A 21,270-nucleotide genomic window follows, 5' to 3' on the forward strand; every position below is an offset into this window, starting at 1 on the left:
GGAGACCTTGTATGTGGGGAGAGAAGACCCTGTATGTGGGGGGGAGACCCTGTATGTGGAGGGAGAAGACCTTGTATGTGGAGGGGGAAGACCCTGTATGTGTGTGTGTGGGAGACCTTGTATGTGGGGAGAGAAGACCCTGTATGTGGGGAGAGAAGACCCTGTATGTGGGGAGAGAAGACCCTGTATGTGGGGAGAGAAGACCCTGTATGTGGGGAGAGAAGACCCTGTATGTGGAGGCGGGCAATGGGAGGAGACCACACATGCTGTTCTTCAGATGAGGCATCGCCATCTCAAGAGAGCCAGACAAAGATTCACATTTATTCAGCCAGTTGAAGAAGGGCCGGGCTCAAACCTACCTGTCCAAGTTCAAAGCCCACCCATTCCCCCCAACTCCTGCTCCCAGTCCTTGCCCTTGGCCCAGTTCTTGCCCCCTGGGTGGTGAATTGGCCACTGGCCACATGTTCAAAGGTAAGAGTAGAAGAAAGATCAGTCTGGGCCAGGAGGGGCCTCAGAAAACTGACTGCTAGAGTACTTGGCCCAGCCTCCCTCCAGCTTCCCTTCTTCCTGCTGGTCTTCCTGCTGGTCCTGAGCAAGGTGAGGGCTTCTGCCCTGGGCAATAAGAAAACTCCAAGAGGTGCTCCAGGAGCAAGTGGGGAGGGAGTGTTCTACAATCAGAGCTCTAGACGGCTGTACCCTGACACCTAGGGATCCACAGCACTAGACGGCTGTACCCTGGTTCCTGGGGATCCACAGCACTAGACGGCTGTACCCTGGTTCCTGAGGATCCAGAGAACTGAACAGTTGTACCCTGGCACCTGGGGATCAGCCTGAAAACAGAGCTACTCACTCTGCAAGACATGGACCCTAAAGACTCCTCCCAACAATCAGAGAAGCTGCGAAAAGAGGGCTCAATCCTGCTCAGCCATTGGTCATCATACAAGCCCAGTAGGGGCCTTGAGGTCGTCCTTATGCCCAGAATCTTCCACTGACAGCCTGTCTACCGAGTCCATTTCCCTCGGGCTACCTGGCATGGATGATCCCCACGGCCTCACAGGCTGATCTGCTCCTGTTTCACCAACAGGTTCCAGAACAGGCATGGGGGCTCTGCCCGAATAGAGCTCGGGATCTAGGAAAGTCAGCATTGGACATGGTCCTTTTAACTGACACTTGATTCATCCCTTAGCCTGCTCTGAGCCTCAGTTTCCTCCCTTGGATAAGAGAAACGGTCCTATGTGCCAGGAAGCATACAAAGCCCTGTAAAATGCCCCAGTGGGTGTGTCTCCAACTCTAGTCCAGGCTGCCTGACTGGTAAATAGGGAAAGGGAGTAAGTGGGTTGGGGATGTATTACCCACAGGACTGCAGCCCAAGCTAGGCTGGACTAGAGCAGAGTTCACACTTCCCCCACTGGCCAGCAGAGGGTGCCAGACAAATGGATAAAAAGAGGTCTGGCCCCAGCACCTCGTCCTAGGTGGATACTGCCACCCTGTCCAGGGATGACCCTAAATCCTACTTCACACTGATGCCACCAGCCTCCATCCTCATCTGTACCTGTTCCTAACTGACTGCTGTGGGCTCCTCCAGGAAGCAGCCGCAAAAGAAATGCAGGCAGCAGGTGGACAGATTGCTGCGCAGTCCAGCCATCCTGGCTCAACTCACCCAAGCAGTGGGTATCAGGGAGGGCAGGACATGGGGCTCTGAAAAGGGTAATGGCCATTGCTCGACATTTAAAGACTGATTTAGAGTGGCTGGTGCATTGGGGTTAGCATCATGCGGGCCCTCCAAGGCCTCCCTATCACCAAGCACCTGCACTGGGTAGATCAATCCCAAGTGATAAAACAAACCCCTTTCCCAGACGAGGACAGTGATGTGAGCTTGCCAGAGTCAGCTGGTGTACGTGAACCTGGCACATGGGTCTCTGCCACTCAGGAGTTGGTACCGAAAGTGTAGAGACCAGCTTTTCCCAAGATGCCTGTCGAAGCCTGACTGCTCCTGTCAGGAAGCTAGGATTACAAACCACCTCCTCCCTAGGCTGGCAGTCTTTTTACCTGGGGGCTTTCAGTGTTTGACCTTGTTGACCTGTTGAGCCCTAAGCACCTTAAGGAGACTGACCCCAGGACGGATGAGGCAGCGACCCAGCAGTGCCAGTCAGGCCCACAGCCTTGACCTCTGAGCCTTTACCCCTTGCCTTTAGTAGCTCCAGGAACTGCTATGGCTGGCATCCACAGGGCATTCCACCCCAAAGGCCTGCCTGTCACCTCAGCTCCCCCTGCCCTCTGCCCTCTGCCCCTTGGGTCACTCTCCTAAACAGAGATGATCTGAAGGTCTTAAGTTCATAGCGCCCATGGAACAGAGATATCCGCCGATCCACAATACCACACTGACCCCTGACCTCCAGGCCCATTTGGACACCAGTATGCCTTTGACCGTGAGGTCCTGTAATCCACTAGCACCCCGGAAGGCCCACTTCCTCCTTCCCAGGGCTGTATGACAGCCCCTCTTGTGGGGTGAGACACAGAACGTCCCCTCCATCCACGGCCTCGACCATGAAGCCTTCCAGAACCTTCCCTCACTCCACTAGACTTCTGTCAGCACTGCTGAAGCCTGGGGCGTGTGTGTCCTTCAGAGGCTGTGAGAAGTGGGCTGGCACCTGGGAGGCTGGCCCGTCCCCAGAGCCAGCGCTGCACTTCACAGGTGCAGGCCATTTGAAGACTGTTCAGCATCACTGAGTGCACTGGGTCCCTCATCATGAAGCAATTAGAGCATCGTTTGGCCATGGGGCTCCTGGATAAATATTTGGATTATCTACAGTCAGTAGGCTTGGCAGCCCGCACAGTGTCAACAGGTGGAGAAGGCAGCCAGGCTTTAACAGAGAAACTACAGTGGATGGTTGCCGGCGGTAGCATGAGCCCTCTTGTGCCAGCGCTGTGACCCACCAAGGCCACAGAGAGGCCAAGGCCAACCTTGCTGGTCATCATGGGGGAAGACAGGGCAGGGACGGGATCCTCACACTGCCCGGGAGTCCCTCTAGATGCCCATACTGGAAGAGCCTAGCTCGCAGGCGTGAAGTGTGTGACCAGCCACAGGGACTCAGCAAGGTGGGGGCCCTCACTGTCCCATGGAGCAGGTGAGAATAGCAACTACAAGGCATCCCATAACCTTTTCTGTAGTCACACAGGGGTGACAGACATGCCTGCCCACAGTGTGACCCAGAAATGGTTGGTCACTTCCTGAGAGCTGGCATCCGAGGCAGGTCAGAGCCCAGGTCAGCACGCAGCAGATAAGCCTGTAGGCCTGTGGTGGTCTCAGCGCAGAGCCCATCAACTTAAGAGCTTCATCCCTCAGCTCCAAAGCCGAGGTATGGACCCCAATCCTAAATCTCAGGCCAGCAGGCTTCCTCTCTCTGCTACAGACTCACACAGTCTTGAGCCAGACAGCACCTGCCATGGCCATCAGACACTGCCCTTAAAATCTAGTGATATCACCTGCCCCAGGCTTCACTTCTCACCTCCTTCCTTGGTCCCCATAAGGTTCTAAGGATGCAGGAGCCCAGAGTCCCTGTCCCAGGAGAGTGGAGAGTAAGAAAGGTCACTCGGGGGCTGGCAGTCCAAGCCCAGGCTTTTACCCATGGCTGTCCTACATGACTGGGGCTTAGCCACACAAGGGCCACTCAGAGCAATTTTAACAGTTCTGGATCAGGGACACTTACGTTCTGCAGGACTTCCTGGTAGGAGGGCGGCAGGGATGAAAGCTGAGATTCTGAGTGGTATGGAGAGAAGCCTTTCCGCAGAGTCCGGAACTCTCCAGAGCCTGCCTGCTGCAAAGGAAGGGGAGGCAGAGTCAGATCCAGGGACGGTGGAGGGGTCAAGACCCTCCATGCCAAGACCTTGTCCTGACCCAGGCCCCGCTCTTAGTAAGCATGTTGTCCTCTGTACAGAGTGACCTGTCTGCTCAAGCACCCCCTCCTGGATACCTGAACACAGCTCACAGGCTGCCTCTGCCATCAGTTAGACAATCCCTCTCCCCACTCATCCCAAAGTAGCCTGGGTGTTGGTCCTCTGAATACGCAGGAACCAGTGCACGCCAGTGCCTGAAAGGGCAATGGGAAGAAGGAGGGAGGATGGGCACGCACGTGTGCTGCCCTAAGGTAGCTCTCCTAGAGCCAGAGTCCCTAAGGTCCAGGGAAACCTCATAGCTGACAAGGTTTGGTCCAAACTGTCTACCTTCTAGGTCCAGCCCCACAGAAGACAGCCTTCCTTCCTTCCTAAACCACCAAGACTTCAAAGGAGAGGAGGGAGCAGATAAAAGCTGCAGAGGAATGTCCATAAATCAGCAGGCTGCTGAGTTCCCCAAACAAACCAGAAAGGGAGGAAGCCAGGCTGGCTGACAGGAAGGGACAGCAGCCCTATAAATGGGGTCCCTCCTCCCACCCAGCAGCCTGCTCATCCAGCCTGGGAGGGATCCCCACATTCCACTGCTGGCCTCCTGCCAGTCAAAGGGCCTAACCCCCATTTCTCAGACCCCCCACCGCCCACCCGACTGCCAGAGCTGCTAGCCTTTGCCACCTGCAGGTGGAGACAAGGAAAGCTCAAACAAAAGACAGAAGTGTCCAGACCACCAGATAAAACGCTGGGATAACCACTCCCCCACTATATCACCCCCAACCTGGAGAGCCCAGCGTCTAGTCAAAAGAAGTCTGTCAACCGGGCAACAGGGGGTGTACAGGGATCTGTTGGGCCGGGGAGCAGGGGCAGAGGGTTGGGGCTGTTTCCTCAGCCTTGGGTATGACCCAAATTCATGAGGGTACCCAGAAGCCTCCTGAGGTAACATCACATGGCTCTTACAATAGGCGTGGCCCCAGCAGCAGCATCTGCTAAGAGATCTCCTAAAAGACCTTGTAAAAGCAGAACTGTGGTACCCGGGCCATACACTTGCGGAGGCCACCCCAAGGCATTAGAGACCACAAGGGCCAGATCTAGAGCAGTGCCCTAAGACTAGGTCTCAAGAAAAGAGACTGGACCCAAAGTACCCGGTACTCCTTAACCCCACCATGAGTGACCCCCTTCCACAGCCACCATGCCTCCCTATGGGGTTACCCCAGCTCCATTCAAAACCATAAACTAAAGCACAGCCAGCTCTCTATGACCACAAAATACTCTCCATCAGAAAACACCTTCGAAGTTCTTATGAGCTCTGAATGCCCACACATAAAAAACACCCATGGGTCCTCATGGGACCTGCCTGCTGAGGCTGTTCTGTGGAGACATGAAAACGGCACTGCCACCTTGCCACCTTTATTTGCTGGACAAAATGAAGACAAAGGCAGGTTGCCAGCCCAGTAGAGAACACACAGTGACATCCCACTTGGCCACAGACCCAGGAACGGCAACTGATTGTAGCCTGGGCTCTTTCCCGCCAGCCCAGGATCAGGATGGCAGGACCTGTCCTGTCCTGTCCTGTCCTGTCCTGACCCACACACAGGATTAAGCCTGGGCTGGGCCTTCCTGCCCACAGCTTCTCTGGCCCTCAATCAGAGGTTCCTAGGCAGTTAAGCACTATAACTGGCAGTCAAACACTGTAAAGTACTAAGGTTTCAAGGTTTCCTCCCCTCCGACCCCCCAATTCCCCACAGCTTCCTGGATAATTTCCTTGGGTAAGGTGGGGGTTTCCAATTAGCAGCACACAACTCCTCACCCCTACTTTGGGTGCGCATCTATAAATATTTGCATGTGCGCAAATCTTTATTAGCAAGCCACAGAGCCAGGCAGGAAAACGCACACACAATCTCTCATTAAGGGGCAATGTGACTAATGACGCATCAAATGAGTAACCACGGCCGCACTTAACTCCAAATTAAAAACACTGCTAGTTGCCGCCTAGATCCCTGGGCAGAACCAAATTCCTGTTTTCATCTCAGAGGGGAGGCAGGGACTGCAGACGCCTTGAGGCGCACGGAATTTGCCATGGTTGAGCTAAAGGCCTTCTAGGAAGTAGCCTGCCCTGACATCCTAGCTGGTAGAGGGGAGGCTGAATCTCCCTGAGCCTTCCCAGGACTACAGGAAGACTCACAAGTCCCCTGCAGTTGCAGTGGCTAACTCTATGCCCCTCCCTCTTTTCTGAGCATCCAAGGCCAGCATGCCCCCTTTCGCCCTACTCCTAAGACTTCTGAGGGGCAGCATGAGAATTCTGAACTAGGAGCAAGGAGACCCAGGAGGCTGCAGGGTTCCTTTGCACTGAGACCTCAGAGTGGAGAGCAGTTCTGGCTTCTACCCAACAGCATCACCTAATGCCACCCCTAGGGCCTGGGAAAGCCTTGCCATGTAACCTCTGGCTACCCCACTGCACCCAGCTGCGCCTTGATACTCCCAGGCTCCAGTGCCTTCCTATTCCCAGGAATCTCTGCATGTGGAGCCTTCGGGAAGTGAGCCCCAGAGGCTGTACAGGGACCCCCTTCCCGGCTGTGCTGGAGGGAGCATGGCTCACGTCTCCCTACTCCCAACTTTCATCCCCTAAGATGTGCCAGCTCTAGGCAGCACCTCGTGTGTTCACAAGGCACTTGGAGAGGACAAACCAAGCAGGAGGCATGACACCATGCCACATAGATGCAGCCAGGCCTGGAGTGGAATCCTGTGTGCTAACCCAGTGGCCTGCCTGCAGGGGTCACTCGGACCTGAAGGCCCAGAGTCTCTTGCTGATCCAAGAACAACCAGGAAAAGAGCTACAGGATCCACCAAGGACCCAGAGCCCACGCCTGCTGTGTAAGCCTGCTGTGCGAAGTTGGGCTTTTCAAAGGGCATGGGGTTCTTGCAGACACCTCATTCCCTAGCAGCCTCCAGGACACTAAACACGCCCTGGAGAACTTGAGCACAAAGTGAAACATGGCCAGAGCCCAGGGTGGATCCTTTGATGGGGCCACTTTTCACTGCAGATGAGAAAGACCCTGTTTCTATCTTGGAGGTGGGAGGCCACAGCTCCAGAAACTATCACTCTCCCTGCCGGACTGGAGAGAAGACCTACCCAGGTCCTCCAGGCTATGGGTGGGGCTCCACAGGGAGCTCAGGCACTACTTTGTACCTCTCCTAGTCCCACCGTGGGCCTGCCTCCCAGGTCTGATGACCTTCCTCTATTGTCTTTGGCATAAAGAGGAAGGTTGTGGGATTGGTCACCAAAGAGTAATTAGTGATCTGAATCTGAATAATACACTGGGAGTCACTCCACCCAGGGAAACAAACAACTCACCATCTCACTGGCCAGGCTGGAAACAGAGGGAGGACTAACTGCAGGCGGCAGAGGGAGGACCGTGAGCAGCAGACGGAGGATTAAAGGCAACAGGAGGACTGCAGGGCAGGCAGAGGGAGGACTAGGGGCGGCAAAGGGAGGACTGCAGGGCAGGCAGAACACGGGCCTCTAGGAAGCTGTTATCCTACCAGGGCAGCCAGGGCCACAGACTGACCTGCGCTCAGTGGGCCTAATCCACAGCAAAGCCGACCAGAATCCAGGCTGTCACTCGTGTTGGGTGGAATTCCCAGTGTGGGACTCATGGGCGGAGGAAGGAAATAAGCAGTCTCCAAAGACAACTAGCCTCTGCCAGAGCCTACGGGCACTTCAGGGCGTCACTCAGACCCCATAGAGGAGAGCAGGAGGATGGGGGGGGGGGTACAAATGGCACTCCATTGCAGATGTCAGTTGATGTAGAACCTGGACACTTTGTAATGGCCTGGCTGACATGGCCAGGCAGCCCAGGCCCAGGGCCTGGCATGCAGTCATGTTGCTACTGATCAGTGGCTCTCAACTGGTATGACTGCCCCTGGGGACATCTGGAGAAGTCTAAGATATCTTTGGTTGCCACAACTGTTGTGAGTACAAGCCAGGGCGGCTTCCAAACCTACAACAGTGAGCAGGACCGTCTCTATTAACAAAGAGCCACCAGGCCCATGTCTCCACAGAACCAGAACTTGGACCAGAGTAGTGCAAGGCCTCCCGGACAGGAACTGTGGGGCAGGCAGCTCAGAACTGAGGGAAGAAGACAGGGGCAAAGTCACTGAAGGCCTAAAAGCTTGGGAAAGATGTCTTCCAGGGAGTCTCCCACAAAGCTGCTCACATAGGCTCAAAGGACCAAACATTATGTACAGTCCCAGCCCAGTGTCGATAGGCTGAGATTTGACCCATGACCTTTACCTCTGGGGGAGCCACCACTGTGTTGGCCAGACCTTTGCTCCACCATTCACTGGCGTAGCCTCCTCCAGCCCTGCCCTTCAAGCATCCTGCGCAGAACTGGGATGTGATGGGGCAGTGTCAGAAAGAGTGGGGGGTGAGGTCAGGAGAAGGATATGATATTCCCACCAGCACACAGGCTCCTGCCTCAGGCTGGCCAAGGGATACCACTGCAGGACTCACTGTTACACGGCAAAGCAGAGCTGATGCCAGCTCAGAAGGAGCAGGTGTAAAAAGAATCTCAAGGGAGGACTAGGGCATTCTGGAGGTGGTCGGCGCCCAGGAAAAGGATGAATGTGGAGAGGAGACACAGCAGACACACCACACAGCACTTAGCAGCCCTCCTGCCCCTCAGAGCCACTGCAAACCCCTCCCCCAGCAGGTCTACCTGGAGCTGGCTTCTCTGGCGGCTGTAGGGGCGGGGCAGCTGGAAGGAAAGAAAACAGCATCACCCTGCCAGTCTATGCCATCTGCCCAGTCCCTTTCCTGGGACAGGGACTGACTAAAGCCGTGAGCTCTTAGCGGTGCCAGGTAGTTTTTCCACACACAGGGCCAGAATAGAGGATGCTAAAAAGCCACTCGATGTTTGAGACAAGGGTCAACTGAGCGCAGCCCCAGCCTAAAGCTCAAATACACTTCCGAGGGAAAGCAGCCTCCTGAAGGGCCTAAGGGCACCCCCAAAGCCCCAGCCAGTTCTGAGAGGCCAGTGGGAGACATCCAGAAATGCCAACTGGATCAGCTTTCTTTGAGCAGTGCCTTTGGCTGGGGGCCCGAGGCTTCGCTTCACTAGCACTAGATCAGGTAGAAAAGTCACTGCACCTGGCTGACTCCACCTCCCCTACCCCCCAGCCAATTTCATACTCCACATCCCACTGTCAGACCTGGCAGAGGGACCAGCCAGACCACGGGGCCTGTGACAGAGTGGCTCACCCACATGACAGCCAGGTCCCTCGCCACGCCCAGAGACTATCACACCCTTCCAGGTCCTCTGTTGGTTCACTGAGATGAGAAAGAGATGGGCTGAGGGGATGAGGGAACATCTGGAGGGATGCAGACTTAGAGTGTGAAAAGCCCACCATAGATGGGTAAGTGTGAACCACCTCCCTGGGCCACTGTTTGCTATACATACCCTGCAGCCAGACAGGGGCTCACAAGGCTGTAGAGTGGCTCCCAACATGGCCCACATCTGTGTTTTCCACAACTGCCTTTTAACTCTCTGAGTGACACAGCTGGCAGGCAGGTAAATCCGTGGCCTTGTTTTACAGATAAGGAAACTGAGGCAGAGAGGTTACACCAGCTGCCCAGTGCCCTCCGGCAGATAGGTGGCACTAGTTAGCCATCTTTAGGTTCTGTTCAGCATGACTTCAGGTAGATGCTCCCTAAGCCTTCACTGCTGAAGCACAGAGCAAAATGCTTGGACGGGGCCACCTGGATGCCCTGCGCTTCTGCTGCGGCTGGACAGCAGGGTCCCTGGCAAGGAGCAGCCAGAAAGACTTGGGTCCTTGCTAAATAGCATCTCAAGTCCTCCAGAGTCATGGCACTGCACTGCTCAGGCAGGAGGCAAAATGCCAGCCCAGACATCACAGGGGGCACACCAGGAGTACCCCGAGTTTCATGAGAAGTTAGTGCACCACAGCAGACGCTAGCCAGCCAAACTGAAAGGCAGCAAGAAGCCAGGAGGTGGTGGCGTACACGTTTACTCCGGCACTTGGGAGGCAGAGGCAGACGGATCTCTGTGAGTTTGAGGCCAGTCTGGTCTAGAGAGAGTCCAGGACAATTAGGGTTGTTACACATAGAAACCCTGTCTCAAAAATAAAAAAAAAAAAAATTAAAAAAAAAAGCAATGACTTTATAAGGACACAAGGATAGGGCAGCCCCACTCTCCTCAGTAATGTGAGAAACAAAAACCGTGAGGCTTCAGATGGTGGTAGATGGTTCCAAACCCAGAAAAGGACAACAGGTAAGACTCCATGTAGGGACAGCTGGGGACACTTGGGGTTAATGAAAAGGCGGAGAGATAAGGACCGCCCACCCAGGAGTGCTTCCAGGGCCACGCCAGGCAATGTTTGGTGTCACCATCTTTACTGACTCACAGGGAGGAAACTAAGGCACAAAGACAAGAGTTTTGCCTGAAGCCACAGGTTAACAATGGGACAAAATGGCTTGAACTCAGATCCACCCAGTGCTCAGACCCACTTCCTGATGGTTCACAGAGGCAAATGCCACACAATGTGTCCAACTGCCCCTCCACTCACGTGGTAAAGTCCTAATCCCCTGCCCTAACCTTAGGATGACACCCCTTTTGAGGTGGAGGTCTTCATAGGGGTGAACAGGTTAGAGTAAGGTCATTAGGGTAAGCCCTCATCCAAAGCGAATGGTGTCCTTGTGAAAGAACAATTAAGTCAAAGACAGAAGAGTATGAGGAACACAAGGAGACGTGTCAGCAACAAGCCAGGGGAGGGCTCAGGAGAACCAGCCCTGCTAGCACCCTGATCTTCAACGGGCAGCGTCTTAGACAAAGTTTGGTAGCCTGTGCGTTCCCCCAACTCCAGCCCTTGTATGTGGAACTCAGCAGTCCAAGACACTTCATTGGGCCTCCATGCCAGGAACACTCCCTCATCCAGGCTTCAATTTCTCTACCTGTGTCTGGTATAAATCACGGGCTGCATTTAGCAGCCCCGTGGTACCTGGCACTGTGTGGGAGAGCGTGGAGGTTTTGGAATAGAGGAGGGCAAGGGTGCTTCCCAGCCATAGGGCTGAACCACAGCCTCCCTCCACAGCCCCAGCGGCAGCTGCAGCCACAGTGGGCCCTCTGGCCTCAGTGAGAGAACACCAGGGTCGCTTGCTCTTTTGTGAGCCTGGCTTCTTGGCGGGTCTGGAGGCTTCATTTATCAGCCCAGCAGGGGGCTAACCGGAGGCCCCAGCTTCAATTACCGCTGCCCCCACCCCAGGTCCCGGCTGGGTACAGAGGATCTACAGCAAGAATAATGTGCATGGCGTCCTGGGATGAATCATCTCGGAGGAAGCAGCTGTGTTGATGAAATTTTGAAGCCGACACGAGAAAGAAAATATGAACTGCACTACGGTAATTTAGCCTGTGAACACCCTGGCACATTTTTAATTAAAGCTATTTCGGAGTTAAATAGAGGCTGTGGGGGAGGGGTGGGAGAAGTGGGGGTAGGAGTCACGAGACTCTCTGGCCTCCCACTCCAACCCCAAGGACACATCACCTTACATTATCGTAGAGAATATTCCTCACTCCTGCTTCTCACCAGTGGGCAATTGCTCTGCTTTGCGAGGAGCTGGGGGTTTCCGCTGGATATGATTTCATGACAGAAACATGAAATTCACAAACCAGAGCCCAGAGGCTGAGGAGTGAGGACTGCGGATACTCTCCTGTCATCACCGTCTCCTTGCCTCCTTCCTCAAGATGCCCAAACACGGCCCCAAGCCACAGCATGGTGGTCTATACCGATGGTATTCTTGCTACCTGACATAGCAACCACCCTTATTAAGACAATCTTCCCGTGCCTGGATGAGAATCAGCTCCCTTCAGGGCCTAGGAGACTGGGTGGAGAGCGGCTGGGGCCGTCCCTGGCTCAGGCACCCAGCTCAACTATGCCAGATGTTAGAGACGAGGTTGGGGCCACTGAGGCTCTGCAGCCCGTTCCTCAAGCAGTTGGCAGTCGTATGAGGGTAGGGATGGGAATCCACAGGAAAGAACATGACGGGATAGCATTTTCCAAAGACAGATGACAGCCCAGGGCCAAGAATACTCAGAGCAAGTGCAGACACACCAAAAGGTGTGTAGACGATAGTGTCAGAACGCAGAGAAAATCTCTATGGAGAGATGGGACCTGGGCAGTGCTGGATGCTGCACAGGCCTCAAGGCTCAGCCTCCTGCACAGGGGACCTAAGGGAAGTAGACACAGCTGTGGGTGGGGAAGGCCTCCTTGTGGGTCTATGGCTGCCCCGAGGGAGGGAGGGAGGGAGGGAGGGAGGGAGGGAGCTATTCCATGGCTTTCACATTCATCTATAGTACAACTCCATGGCCTGGTTCAACACTTGAAACTGGGATACAGGTTCCCAGGGACAAAGTGACCCTAACAGCAGAGACAAAAGTTCAAGAACAACCCCAATCCCTGCAGAACCAGGAGCATGAGCTGTTCTCTGTTAGACGGTGGAGCATACTTCCTGTGGAAATGACAATGGGAGAAGCATCCTCAACTTGAAAAGGGCTTCTCTCTCTCTCTCTCTCTCTCTCTCTCTCTCTGCTTCTCTGCCTGTCTCTCTGTCTCTCCCCTCCTCTCTGCCTCTCTCTTTTTTCTGCTGCTCCTGTCCCGAGAGGCCAGCCTTCGCCCTCCTCTTCCCCCTTTTTATGTTCCCTTTTCCCTAATTAAAAAAAAAAAAAACCCTCCACATGAAAAGAAAGAAAGAAAGAAAGAAAGAAAGAAAGAAAGAAAGAAAGAAAGAAAGAAAGAAGAAAAAGGGCTCCTCGTCTGCCTCCCCACGGGGACAAAGGCCAGACTGAGGCTGACGCTGCCCAGAAACCACAGGTCTTGAGTTGGGGCCCTGGAACATGATGTCAGTCTTCCCTCAGCAAAGCAGTGGCCCTGCCCACAGGAGAGAGCACAGGAGAGCAACTCCCTTCCCTCCAGGCTGGATGTGGACCTTCTCCAAAGCAGATGCTGCCCTTCAGAGGTCCCTGCAGTTCGAGTTCCCTGGGAGCACTGGGGTCCAGGGAGATCTGCCCCACCAGGTGAGACTAGTCCCAGCAGGGCAGCCTATAGCGATTACACAGTGGGACTAAGTTCACTGTTAGGATATCAGTCTCCCAACAGACACCAGTGGACAGAGGAGGTCACGGTTTTCCTATACAGGGCAATGAGCATCAAGCCCATGGTCACATGGCAGCAGGGCCAGGCATCTGAGCTATTTCTAAGGCTGTTTCATCCAGGGATAGTCACTGATGAGATAAAAAGGTAGATTATTGAATCTACTTTTAAAAAGCAACCACTAGTTTTAAATGTTTTACATTGGATTGGACTTTTATATATTGTATACAAATTTTATATATCGATACATGAGATTGTGTTAATCCCATGGTGTATATACATTTCTACTCTTATTCAAGGTATTGTACCTATACAATTCTTTTTTTTTTTTTCCCCCCAAGACAGGGTTTCTCTGTAGCTTTGGAGCCTGTCCTGGAACTAGCTCTTGTAGACCAGGCTGGTCTCGAACTCACAGCCTGCCTCTGCCTCCCAAGTGCTGGGATTAAAGGCGTGCGCCACCACCACCCGGCACAACTCATTTAACAATGTAATGCAGGCCACCACCACCCAGCACAACTCATTTAACAATGTAATGCAAATTTCTAGTCCTTGAAAATTATTATTACTAACTATTTAGGATAATAAGGAAATGAAGGTTGGTAGTTAATCACCTACTACAATTAGGTGAAACAAAGATATATTTTAGATAGACAGGTCATCTTCAAACACTTCAGAGATCTACAGAATATGGCAGTTTAAGATGTTTTAAAAACATAGGTCTTTTTTTATGACAATGACACATGTCTGCTCTTGGCAGCATCAATCTACTTCAGAGAAGATAATGGGCATTAAGAAACTCCACATGGAGTTTACTTTCTCTGTGGCAAATGTAAGTCACTGGGCAAGAAGAAAATGCCCGTCTCGACTGCTGACAGTATGCTGTCCTTATGGGACAGGCAGGACACAAAAGAGAGTGACTGCCAAACACTGACAAGAGAAGAAGAGTAAGTCCTTCAGAATATCCTGCTTCACAGAAAAGTCTGTCAGATATACTAGGCCTGTAGGCTGAAGATGGATGCCCCAACGTTGCAGAGAAACTCTGGGTGACTGTTCAGGCAACCAGCTGTTTCTGTTATTTCTCACATTTTTTGGAAGTCATTTACTGACACTTTCTGCTTATTCAGTTAATATTATTTCCTTCTTGGGTCTCTGGGGGAGTTATAGCCTAGATAGTTATAGTTTTCCTTGTTTACCAGATGCAGAAAGCAAGTTATGATAGAAAGTAAACTAGGTACAAGACTTTGGGTTCACCAAGACAGGAGAGATATGGAGTATTTTCTCTGAATTTGTCAAATGTAAATGAGCTAGACATTGTTGGTGTACTTACTGCCTATATATATTATATATAGTTATTATACTTATTGCATATAATTTTTCTTATATTAGTTAGAGCCTTCTTTTTTAATAAATACTTTTTAAAGATTTATTTTATTAATTATATATACAGTGTTCTGTCTGCAGGTATGCTGTAGGCCAGAAGAGGGCACAGATCTCATTACAGATGGTTGTGAGCCACCATGTGGTTGATAGGAATTGAACTTAGGACCTCTCTCTGCAGGAGCAGCCAGTGCTCTTAACCACTGAGCCATCTCTCCAGCCTATAGCCTTTGTTTTACTTTAGACAAAAAAGGGGAAATATAGTGGTATATTATTTGTGTTTTAATAAATAAAGCTTCCCTGAAGATCAGAAGGCAAAGCAGCCATATTAGTCATCAAACAGACCAGGGAGTAATGGCACACATTTAATCCCAGGACTCCTGAGACAGAGGCAGAAGGACCTCTGTTAGTTCAAGGCCACCCTGGGCTACACAAGATTAAATCTGTCTAAAAGAGAAACAGAACTTACACAAATCCCAGCACTAGGGAGGTGGAGACAAGAGCGATATAGCTGGGTAGAGAGAGGAAAATAAAGGGGAAGAGACAGGAACTCAGTAGTGTGTGGAGTTTAAGGATTCATGGAGACAGGATTTTGCCCCTTCGGTCTGAAGATTTGGGAGAGGTAAAAGGTCTCTCTAGTGATTGGCTGCTTTTCTTTTCTGATCTTCAGCTTGAACCCCAATATCTGTTTCTGCGTTTTTATTATTCATGCTACATGGTCACTCAGAGACCAACAGGTATAAGAGAGGAGGGAGAGGCTAAGATTAAGCCAGGGTGGGGGCTGGAGGGACTGGTCAAGCTGGCTGGGCCCAGGAACCCTAATCAGAGCATAACCTCTCATCACCTGCCATCCCCACCAACAGCAGAAATGTTTGTCACCATCCTCAAGAAGGGCGACACCCTTTCATCAAACACCTGCCATGATTACCAAGTCCCTCACCTGCCATCCTAGTGCTGCTTTCTGCACAGACCCACAAGCCCAACTGTCTACGTGAGCAGGGTTAGGTCTGGGAGGCAGGAAGGTAGCCCTAACGAGGAGTGGGCTAGCAGGGGATGGGGGTTTCACATGGGTCTGTCAGAGGGATAAAGTGGACCATTCTCTCTACCAATTATGTGACCGTCCTCTCTGGCTGGGCCCAGTGCCAGCCATGTGATGCCTGCCCACACTGGGGAAGCAAGCAGTCAACATGACTGGCAAGACCTGGCCACCCTTGAGCCTGGATTAGAGTGAAGATTAGGCCTGTGACCAGGCTTTCCAGAGACAGCTGGAGAGACCACAGGGGTGGGGAGGAAGCTATGGGAGCTCCAGAGAAGCTGGAGATGGGACGTCCTCCAAAGCAGTGGCCATTAGGGTATAGTAGCCAGTACCCCTGTAGTCCACTTACCTGTGGGGGGAGCTTGTCACCCTCCAACAGCTTCACCTTGGTTTCCAGTGGCCTGATGTAGGTGGAGGAGGGATCTGAAGGGCAGAGAGGAAGAAGAGGGCATGTTAGCCACCAGTGGACCACCCCATGGGCAGACCCCAGCCTACCCTGGCACTCCCTCCAGGTAGTCCCTCAAATCTGCTTTCCAGGAAGATGATGGCGTGTTCCCGGCCTACATGTCCCGGGCATGATTCCTTCTGTTTCCAAGAAGTTTCAGGCTCAAAAGTAGTTGGTGTAAGTTAGACAAGGAGGACTTGCTCATTGTGAGGACCTGCTCAATCATCAGTCATGGAGCCCACTTCAAACACATCCCAAGAAACGATGTGTTTCTACCCACACTGCCCCTGCTTTTTCACCCCAGAAAAACAGGCAAAAATCTCACTACACACGGCCCTCACTCTGCTGTGCCCGTCTCTGACTACCCCACAGCCCCAGGTCTGCTCCCCCAGCAGAGCAGAGCGGCAAACCCATCATCATTCAGCCTAGGCTGCAGTGGAGGGCACCTGGCTTGGTGGAGTCAGGGAACAGAATTAGGAAACCTAAGTCAAGCAGAAAATGGGGGGCTGCAGGGCCGGTCCCAAGCACCCTGTGGGGCTGACAGGATGTGACACCTCACAGCCACATAGCCACCCACAAGACAGACTTTGTACCTCTTGGTAGAGACCACAAGGCTAACTGGCCAGCTGGGACTCTGTCCATCTGCTTAGTGAGTCACCACCTGTATCCCTACTCCCAAAAGATGGGGGATCCCCCAAGTACTTCATACTCTACCCCTTAACTTCAGAAGGCACAGGATGGTAGGCTCTCTAACCAAAACCAGCTACTGAATCCACCTCAGGGGACTTGGGGCTGGGGTATAAGCTCCATGGGCTTCTATAATTCCTAGGTGGACAGAAAGGGCTTAGGAGCTGCTGTGGACAGAAAAGAACAGGACAGGCATACCATGTCAACCATGGGAACAACGAGACATCTGTCCACTCTAGCACAAGGCTAGCATGACCCCAGGGGAGCCCACTCCTGATGTCCTCATGTCTCACACTGGTATCTTGCCCCTCTCCTCCACCCTCAGGCTCTAATAAGGAACAGATGTGGAGGCCACTGCTGCCACTGAGGAACTTAAGTCCCCAGGAGTGCCTAGGCCCACACAGGTGGACACTGGCCTGCCTGCTATGGACACCTTTTCTTCCCCAGCGGGGCCTGAAGAACCCTCAGGAGTCCCCACCCACTCAGCCTGGGTCCACAGGGCCCAGCAGAGCATCTGGTACAGTCCAGGCTAGGAAGAAATATGGGAACAGGGGTTCAGGGAGCAAGGCCCAGCCCACTTGGAGCTGGAGAACACAAACACTCCCCCTCATCCCCAGTAGTCACCTCTTAGGAATGTGGAGCCTTTTATAGAGGAGGGGAGGAGGGCAGCTCCCTGGTAAGGCCTGGCCAGCCCACCCTCAGGAATGGCAACAGTACCGGGCGCAGGGTGGCTCCACTGGGGTGATGCTGCCTTGGGGCCCACCACATTACACAGCTCCACACAAAAACTAGAGCTCCGAGTTTCCAAGAATTTGAGGGATAGGTCCCTCACACACAGGAGATGTAACTCAAACAAACAAGCCTTTGGGACCACCCTGGGCAGAGCTTTGGAGAGGAGCAGCTTACTCAAGTAGAGGCACGAGAATTCCTACCTACCTCTCTCCTGGATTCCCTGCTACATAAAATTCCCTGGCAGGGCTGCAAACACACACATATATACTCAAACTCACTCTCTCTCTCTCTCTCTCTCTCTCTCTCTCTCTCTCTCACACACACACACACACACACACACACACGGGGTTCCTAGGCATGGTCCCGAATTCAGACGAAGATCCAGCCAACAGTACCAAGTAGTGGTGGTAACTAGCACCCCGTCCTTTACAGCCACAGAATCGTTCAGAAAGTGAGCATGTCACCCATCCATCTCCCTCCGTGGATTCTGGTGGGTGGGCAAGAAGCCTCCAGCATTTAGCATCTACCCTTTCAGTCAGTGGTGTGGCTCACATGAGGAACATGTGATTTTTTTTTTAACTTATGCTATTTCTAGTCAATTTCCAAGTAATTCTAGAACAAGAAGAGATCTTCCTTTTAAATTAGAAGAGTGGGTTAAATTATAGTGCCTTCCCACCCCCCCCCCCACACACACACACCAGTCACTCAACTTTGAGTTCTCCATGTGTGACCCTGTCCCCATCCTGTTCCCCAAACTAGACTCCCACCATGGGTCAGGGCAGAAAGGAAGAAAGAGAGAAAAGGGGTCCTTCCAGGCTGGGGCTAGAGAGCTGGACACTAGGTCCCTGAGAAGAGGCTCCCCTTTCTCATTGGCCCTAAAAGTCACCATGAGCTCATCAGGTACCTCCCAGGCTCCAGGAGATGAGCAGGTAATTAAATTAATCCCAAGGCCTGCAGTAATGAGGGCTAGGCCACAAGGGAGAGAAACACCACTTCCCAGCTAAGCCGCTTGTAGGCAAAACGAAGGAAGTGATCACGGGAGAGGCTTGTGATGAGCTGGCTGAGGTGTGCTCTGGGACCCACCTAATCCTCTTGGCACCCATCTGTCCACTCCTGGGAGGGTCCTGGTCCAGCTCCTGTACAGCTCACTTCCTGGGTGCAGACTCCAGCCCCTGCTTCTCCCTCCTCGGGCATCCTCTGATCCCTAGGGAGCCTGTGGATAGACCTCTGCTCTAGCTCTGTCTGAAGAGCCCTGAGCTTGTCCTGCTGATGACCTTCAGGCCACAGGAGAGGCTGGGTCACATGGCCCTTATGGTTTTCCCTTCTTGCCTTCTCCTCCTGGCTCTGGGGCCATGGACTCCCGCTGGCATCTGCAGCGGTGGTGACTCTCACAGGACCCAGCAGCCAGCATCCTAAGGAAGGAGGACCCACCGCAGGCACTGCCCTTGGGTTTCAGAAGGCATTTCCCATGTCTGCTTACCCAGCTGAGTCTCCAAAGTGCTCAAGTCAAGAAATGGAGTCCAGAGGGCTATCTAAGTTATCTACCCCAGAAGCCTGGGGAAGGAAGTGGAGTCGCAAAAGATGGAAGAAGCCAGTTAAAGGGCAGCCATGTCAGCTAGCCCATGCACCAAGGGCTCTGAGGGGCAGGGAGGGAGCACCAAGTGCTGTCCACTTAGAGTGTGGATGGGGAGCAGGGCGGGGGTGGTGGCAGAAAGCCTCAGGAGGGTCAGGTGACGTGGGGAGAATGCTCAGAAGCTGTGAGGGCCTGAGGAGAGGGGCAGGAAGCCAGCAGGGTCCCCTGCAGCGGAAGAGAAAGTGGGAAGGAGGTGGAGGTTCAGTGGCTGCCTCCTCCCTGGGTTCCCCACCAGTGCTGCCTTTCTTCCAATCCTTCCTCCTGAGCAAGGTCCCCCAACTTTATCACCGCTTCCCTGACAACCAAACCTCACGGCAGATCATTTGCAGGTAACCTGGGCACACGGTGCCACTGGCCCCTAGTCCCCTCCATGGGGACTTGTGTCCAGCAGCTATAGGGGACTGCAGAAGTGGGTTCACGGTGCCACTAAGCCACCCGTTCAGTTGACTTAACTGTCTCCTTCCACTATTATTAGGAGGAGTCAGCAGTTCAGCGGCAGCCCGGGACTGGCGGTTGTATAGGTAGGAAGGGTGACTTTAAGGAAGGACCTATGTCAAGCCTGACAGTGGTGGTACATGCCTTTAATCCCAGCACTTGGGAGGCAGAAGCAGAAGAATCTCTGTGAGCTCGAGGGCATCGTGGTCTACAGAGTGAGTTCCAGGACAGCCAGGGCTACACAGACAAACCCTATCTCAAAAATTCAAAAACAAAAACAAACAAACAAAAAGACCTATGTCATTCACAGGTTCCGTCCGTCCCTCTCTGGCCTGGCAGGATGAAGGCTGCTCCAAAGCAGTTCACTCTTCCTTCCTTCCTTCCTTCCTTCCTTCCTTCCTTCCTTCCTTCCTTCCTCTTCCTTCCTCCCAGCTGGACTTGCCTGTGTAGGGGAAGACACAGCTTCCATACATATCTGCATATAACAAGTGTATAAATGGAGAGCCTGCAGCAGCCTGACATATCTGGTGCTGGGACAAAGCCCAACCAACACACAGCCATAGTGGGTAACCAGGCCAGGTCTGGGGGCTGAACATCCCTACCCCATTACCATAGAGCAAGCCTCTGTCCGTGTTATCTACTTCCTCTCCTGGATGCACTCCTCCCAGTGTGTGCAAGTCCACTCTTCTCACAGGTTCCCCTAGATCTTACACTGCATAGGGAGGTGCCGTTCCCTTCACAGAGTACAGCAACAAAGCAGGGATAGCCAGAGTCACGAAGGCAGGACAGGGCAAGTGAGGACAGGCCCAGACTCTCCTCGCAGGGCTCTTGGAACCCCAGCTCCAGCAGTTCCAAGCACCAGGGTCACCATCAAATATGACCTTTCAAGCAAGAACCAACAAAGACCACATCTACTTATGGAGTGCCAGCTACGCATCTCCCAGACACCAGTCTCCACTTTTCATTGGTATACACCCCCAACCTACAGATAAAGGAACTGAGGCTCTGGGAAGTAGAATGGTAACCATAGGCCCTGGGAGCAGCAGGCTAGATCTTCCTGCAGACACCAGGGCACAGCTGCGGCCTCCTCTTCCCTGGGCAGCCTTCCTCATCCTGGGCTCCATATGGCAGCAAAGGCCACCCTGACCACACTTCCTGCAGTGCCCGCCCTGTTCAACAACAGATGGTCCTGGGCTGGCATTCCGGGTAGCTGATGCCCACATGCCAGGTCAGAGAAGTTGGCGAAGCTACACGATCCTGAGTGCCCTGCTCTTTCGCTGCCAGAGCCCTTGTACATCTCCCTGGCAAGCCCCAGGGTGCTCTGCTTATACAAGACCACTGAGAAGAACTACCAAGTCTCACAACAACTCAGGCTACCAGAGAGGGCATGAGCTCCCCTATACCTATCACTAGGGGAGAGCAACCAAATGCTGAACAGTCTCTGCAGGGTAGAAGTCTCTGGACACAAAAGATTCCTAGCAAATCTGTGGCGAGGATACAGCCATTAAGATGGCACAGGAAGGCACCTCCCTTCCTTAATGCTAGATGGGTTCTTTTTGGCCCCTCTGTTCTGCAGCGACATGCCAGGAAGGTGGCAGAACAGATTGAGTGTTGAAGAGTGCAGAGTCAGATACCCACAGGACCAGGAAAACACAGCATCCCTGAGAGGAGGCAAAGCAGAGTGTACCAGAGTGAAACCAGAGTCTCCTTCCTGAAGAAAGTGAGCCCTGCAACAGAAGAAGTTCAAATGGCCAAAAGACACCTAAGGTCATGCTCAACTTCCTTAGCGATCAGGGAAATGCAAATCAAGACAACTTTAAGATACCATCTTACACCTGTCAGAATGGCGAAAATCAAAAACACCAATGATAGCCT

At 53.0% G+C, this 21,270-nt stretch overlaps 1 protein-coding gene and 1 long non-coding RNA gene across 2 annotated transcripts in view; both read right to left on the reverse strand.

Annotated features, from left to right (window-relative positions):
- Positions 1-3,704, reverse strand: LOC126509065 (uncharacterized). The gene is made up of 3 exons (XR_007594042.1): positions 819-3,704; positions 227-780; positions 1-70 (listed from the first exon to the last, which is right to left on the reverse strand). It is a non-coding gene; the product is annotated as an uncharacterized lncRNA (long non-coding RNA).
- Ccdc85c (coiled-coil domain containing 85C) overlaps positions 1-21,270 on the reverse strand; it is a 79,303-nt gene that overhangs the window by 10,236 nt on the left and 47,797 nt on the right. Inside the window, exons 2-3 of the mRNA XM_050154689.1 lie at positions 15,813-15,886; positions 3,711-3,818 (exon numbers count right to left, since the gene is read on the reverse strand). Coding sequence (XP_050010646.1) covers positions 3,711-3,818; positions 15,813-15,886 — 182 coding nt within the window. The remainder of the gene's footprint in view (positions 1-3,710; positions 3,819-15,812; positions 15,887-21,270) is intronic.

The sequence above is a fragment of the Alexandromys fortis genome, unplaced genomic scaffold (genome assembly GCF_014885135.2).
Source record: "Alexandromys fortis isolate MF-2015 unplaced genomic scaffold, M_Fortis_MF-2015_v1.1 scaffold_91, whole genome shotgun sequence".
Lineage (NCBI taxonomy): Eukaryota > Metazoa > Chordata > Mammalia > Rodentia > Cricetidae > Alexandromys > Alexandromys fortis.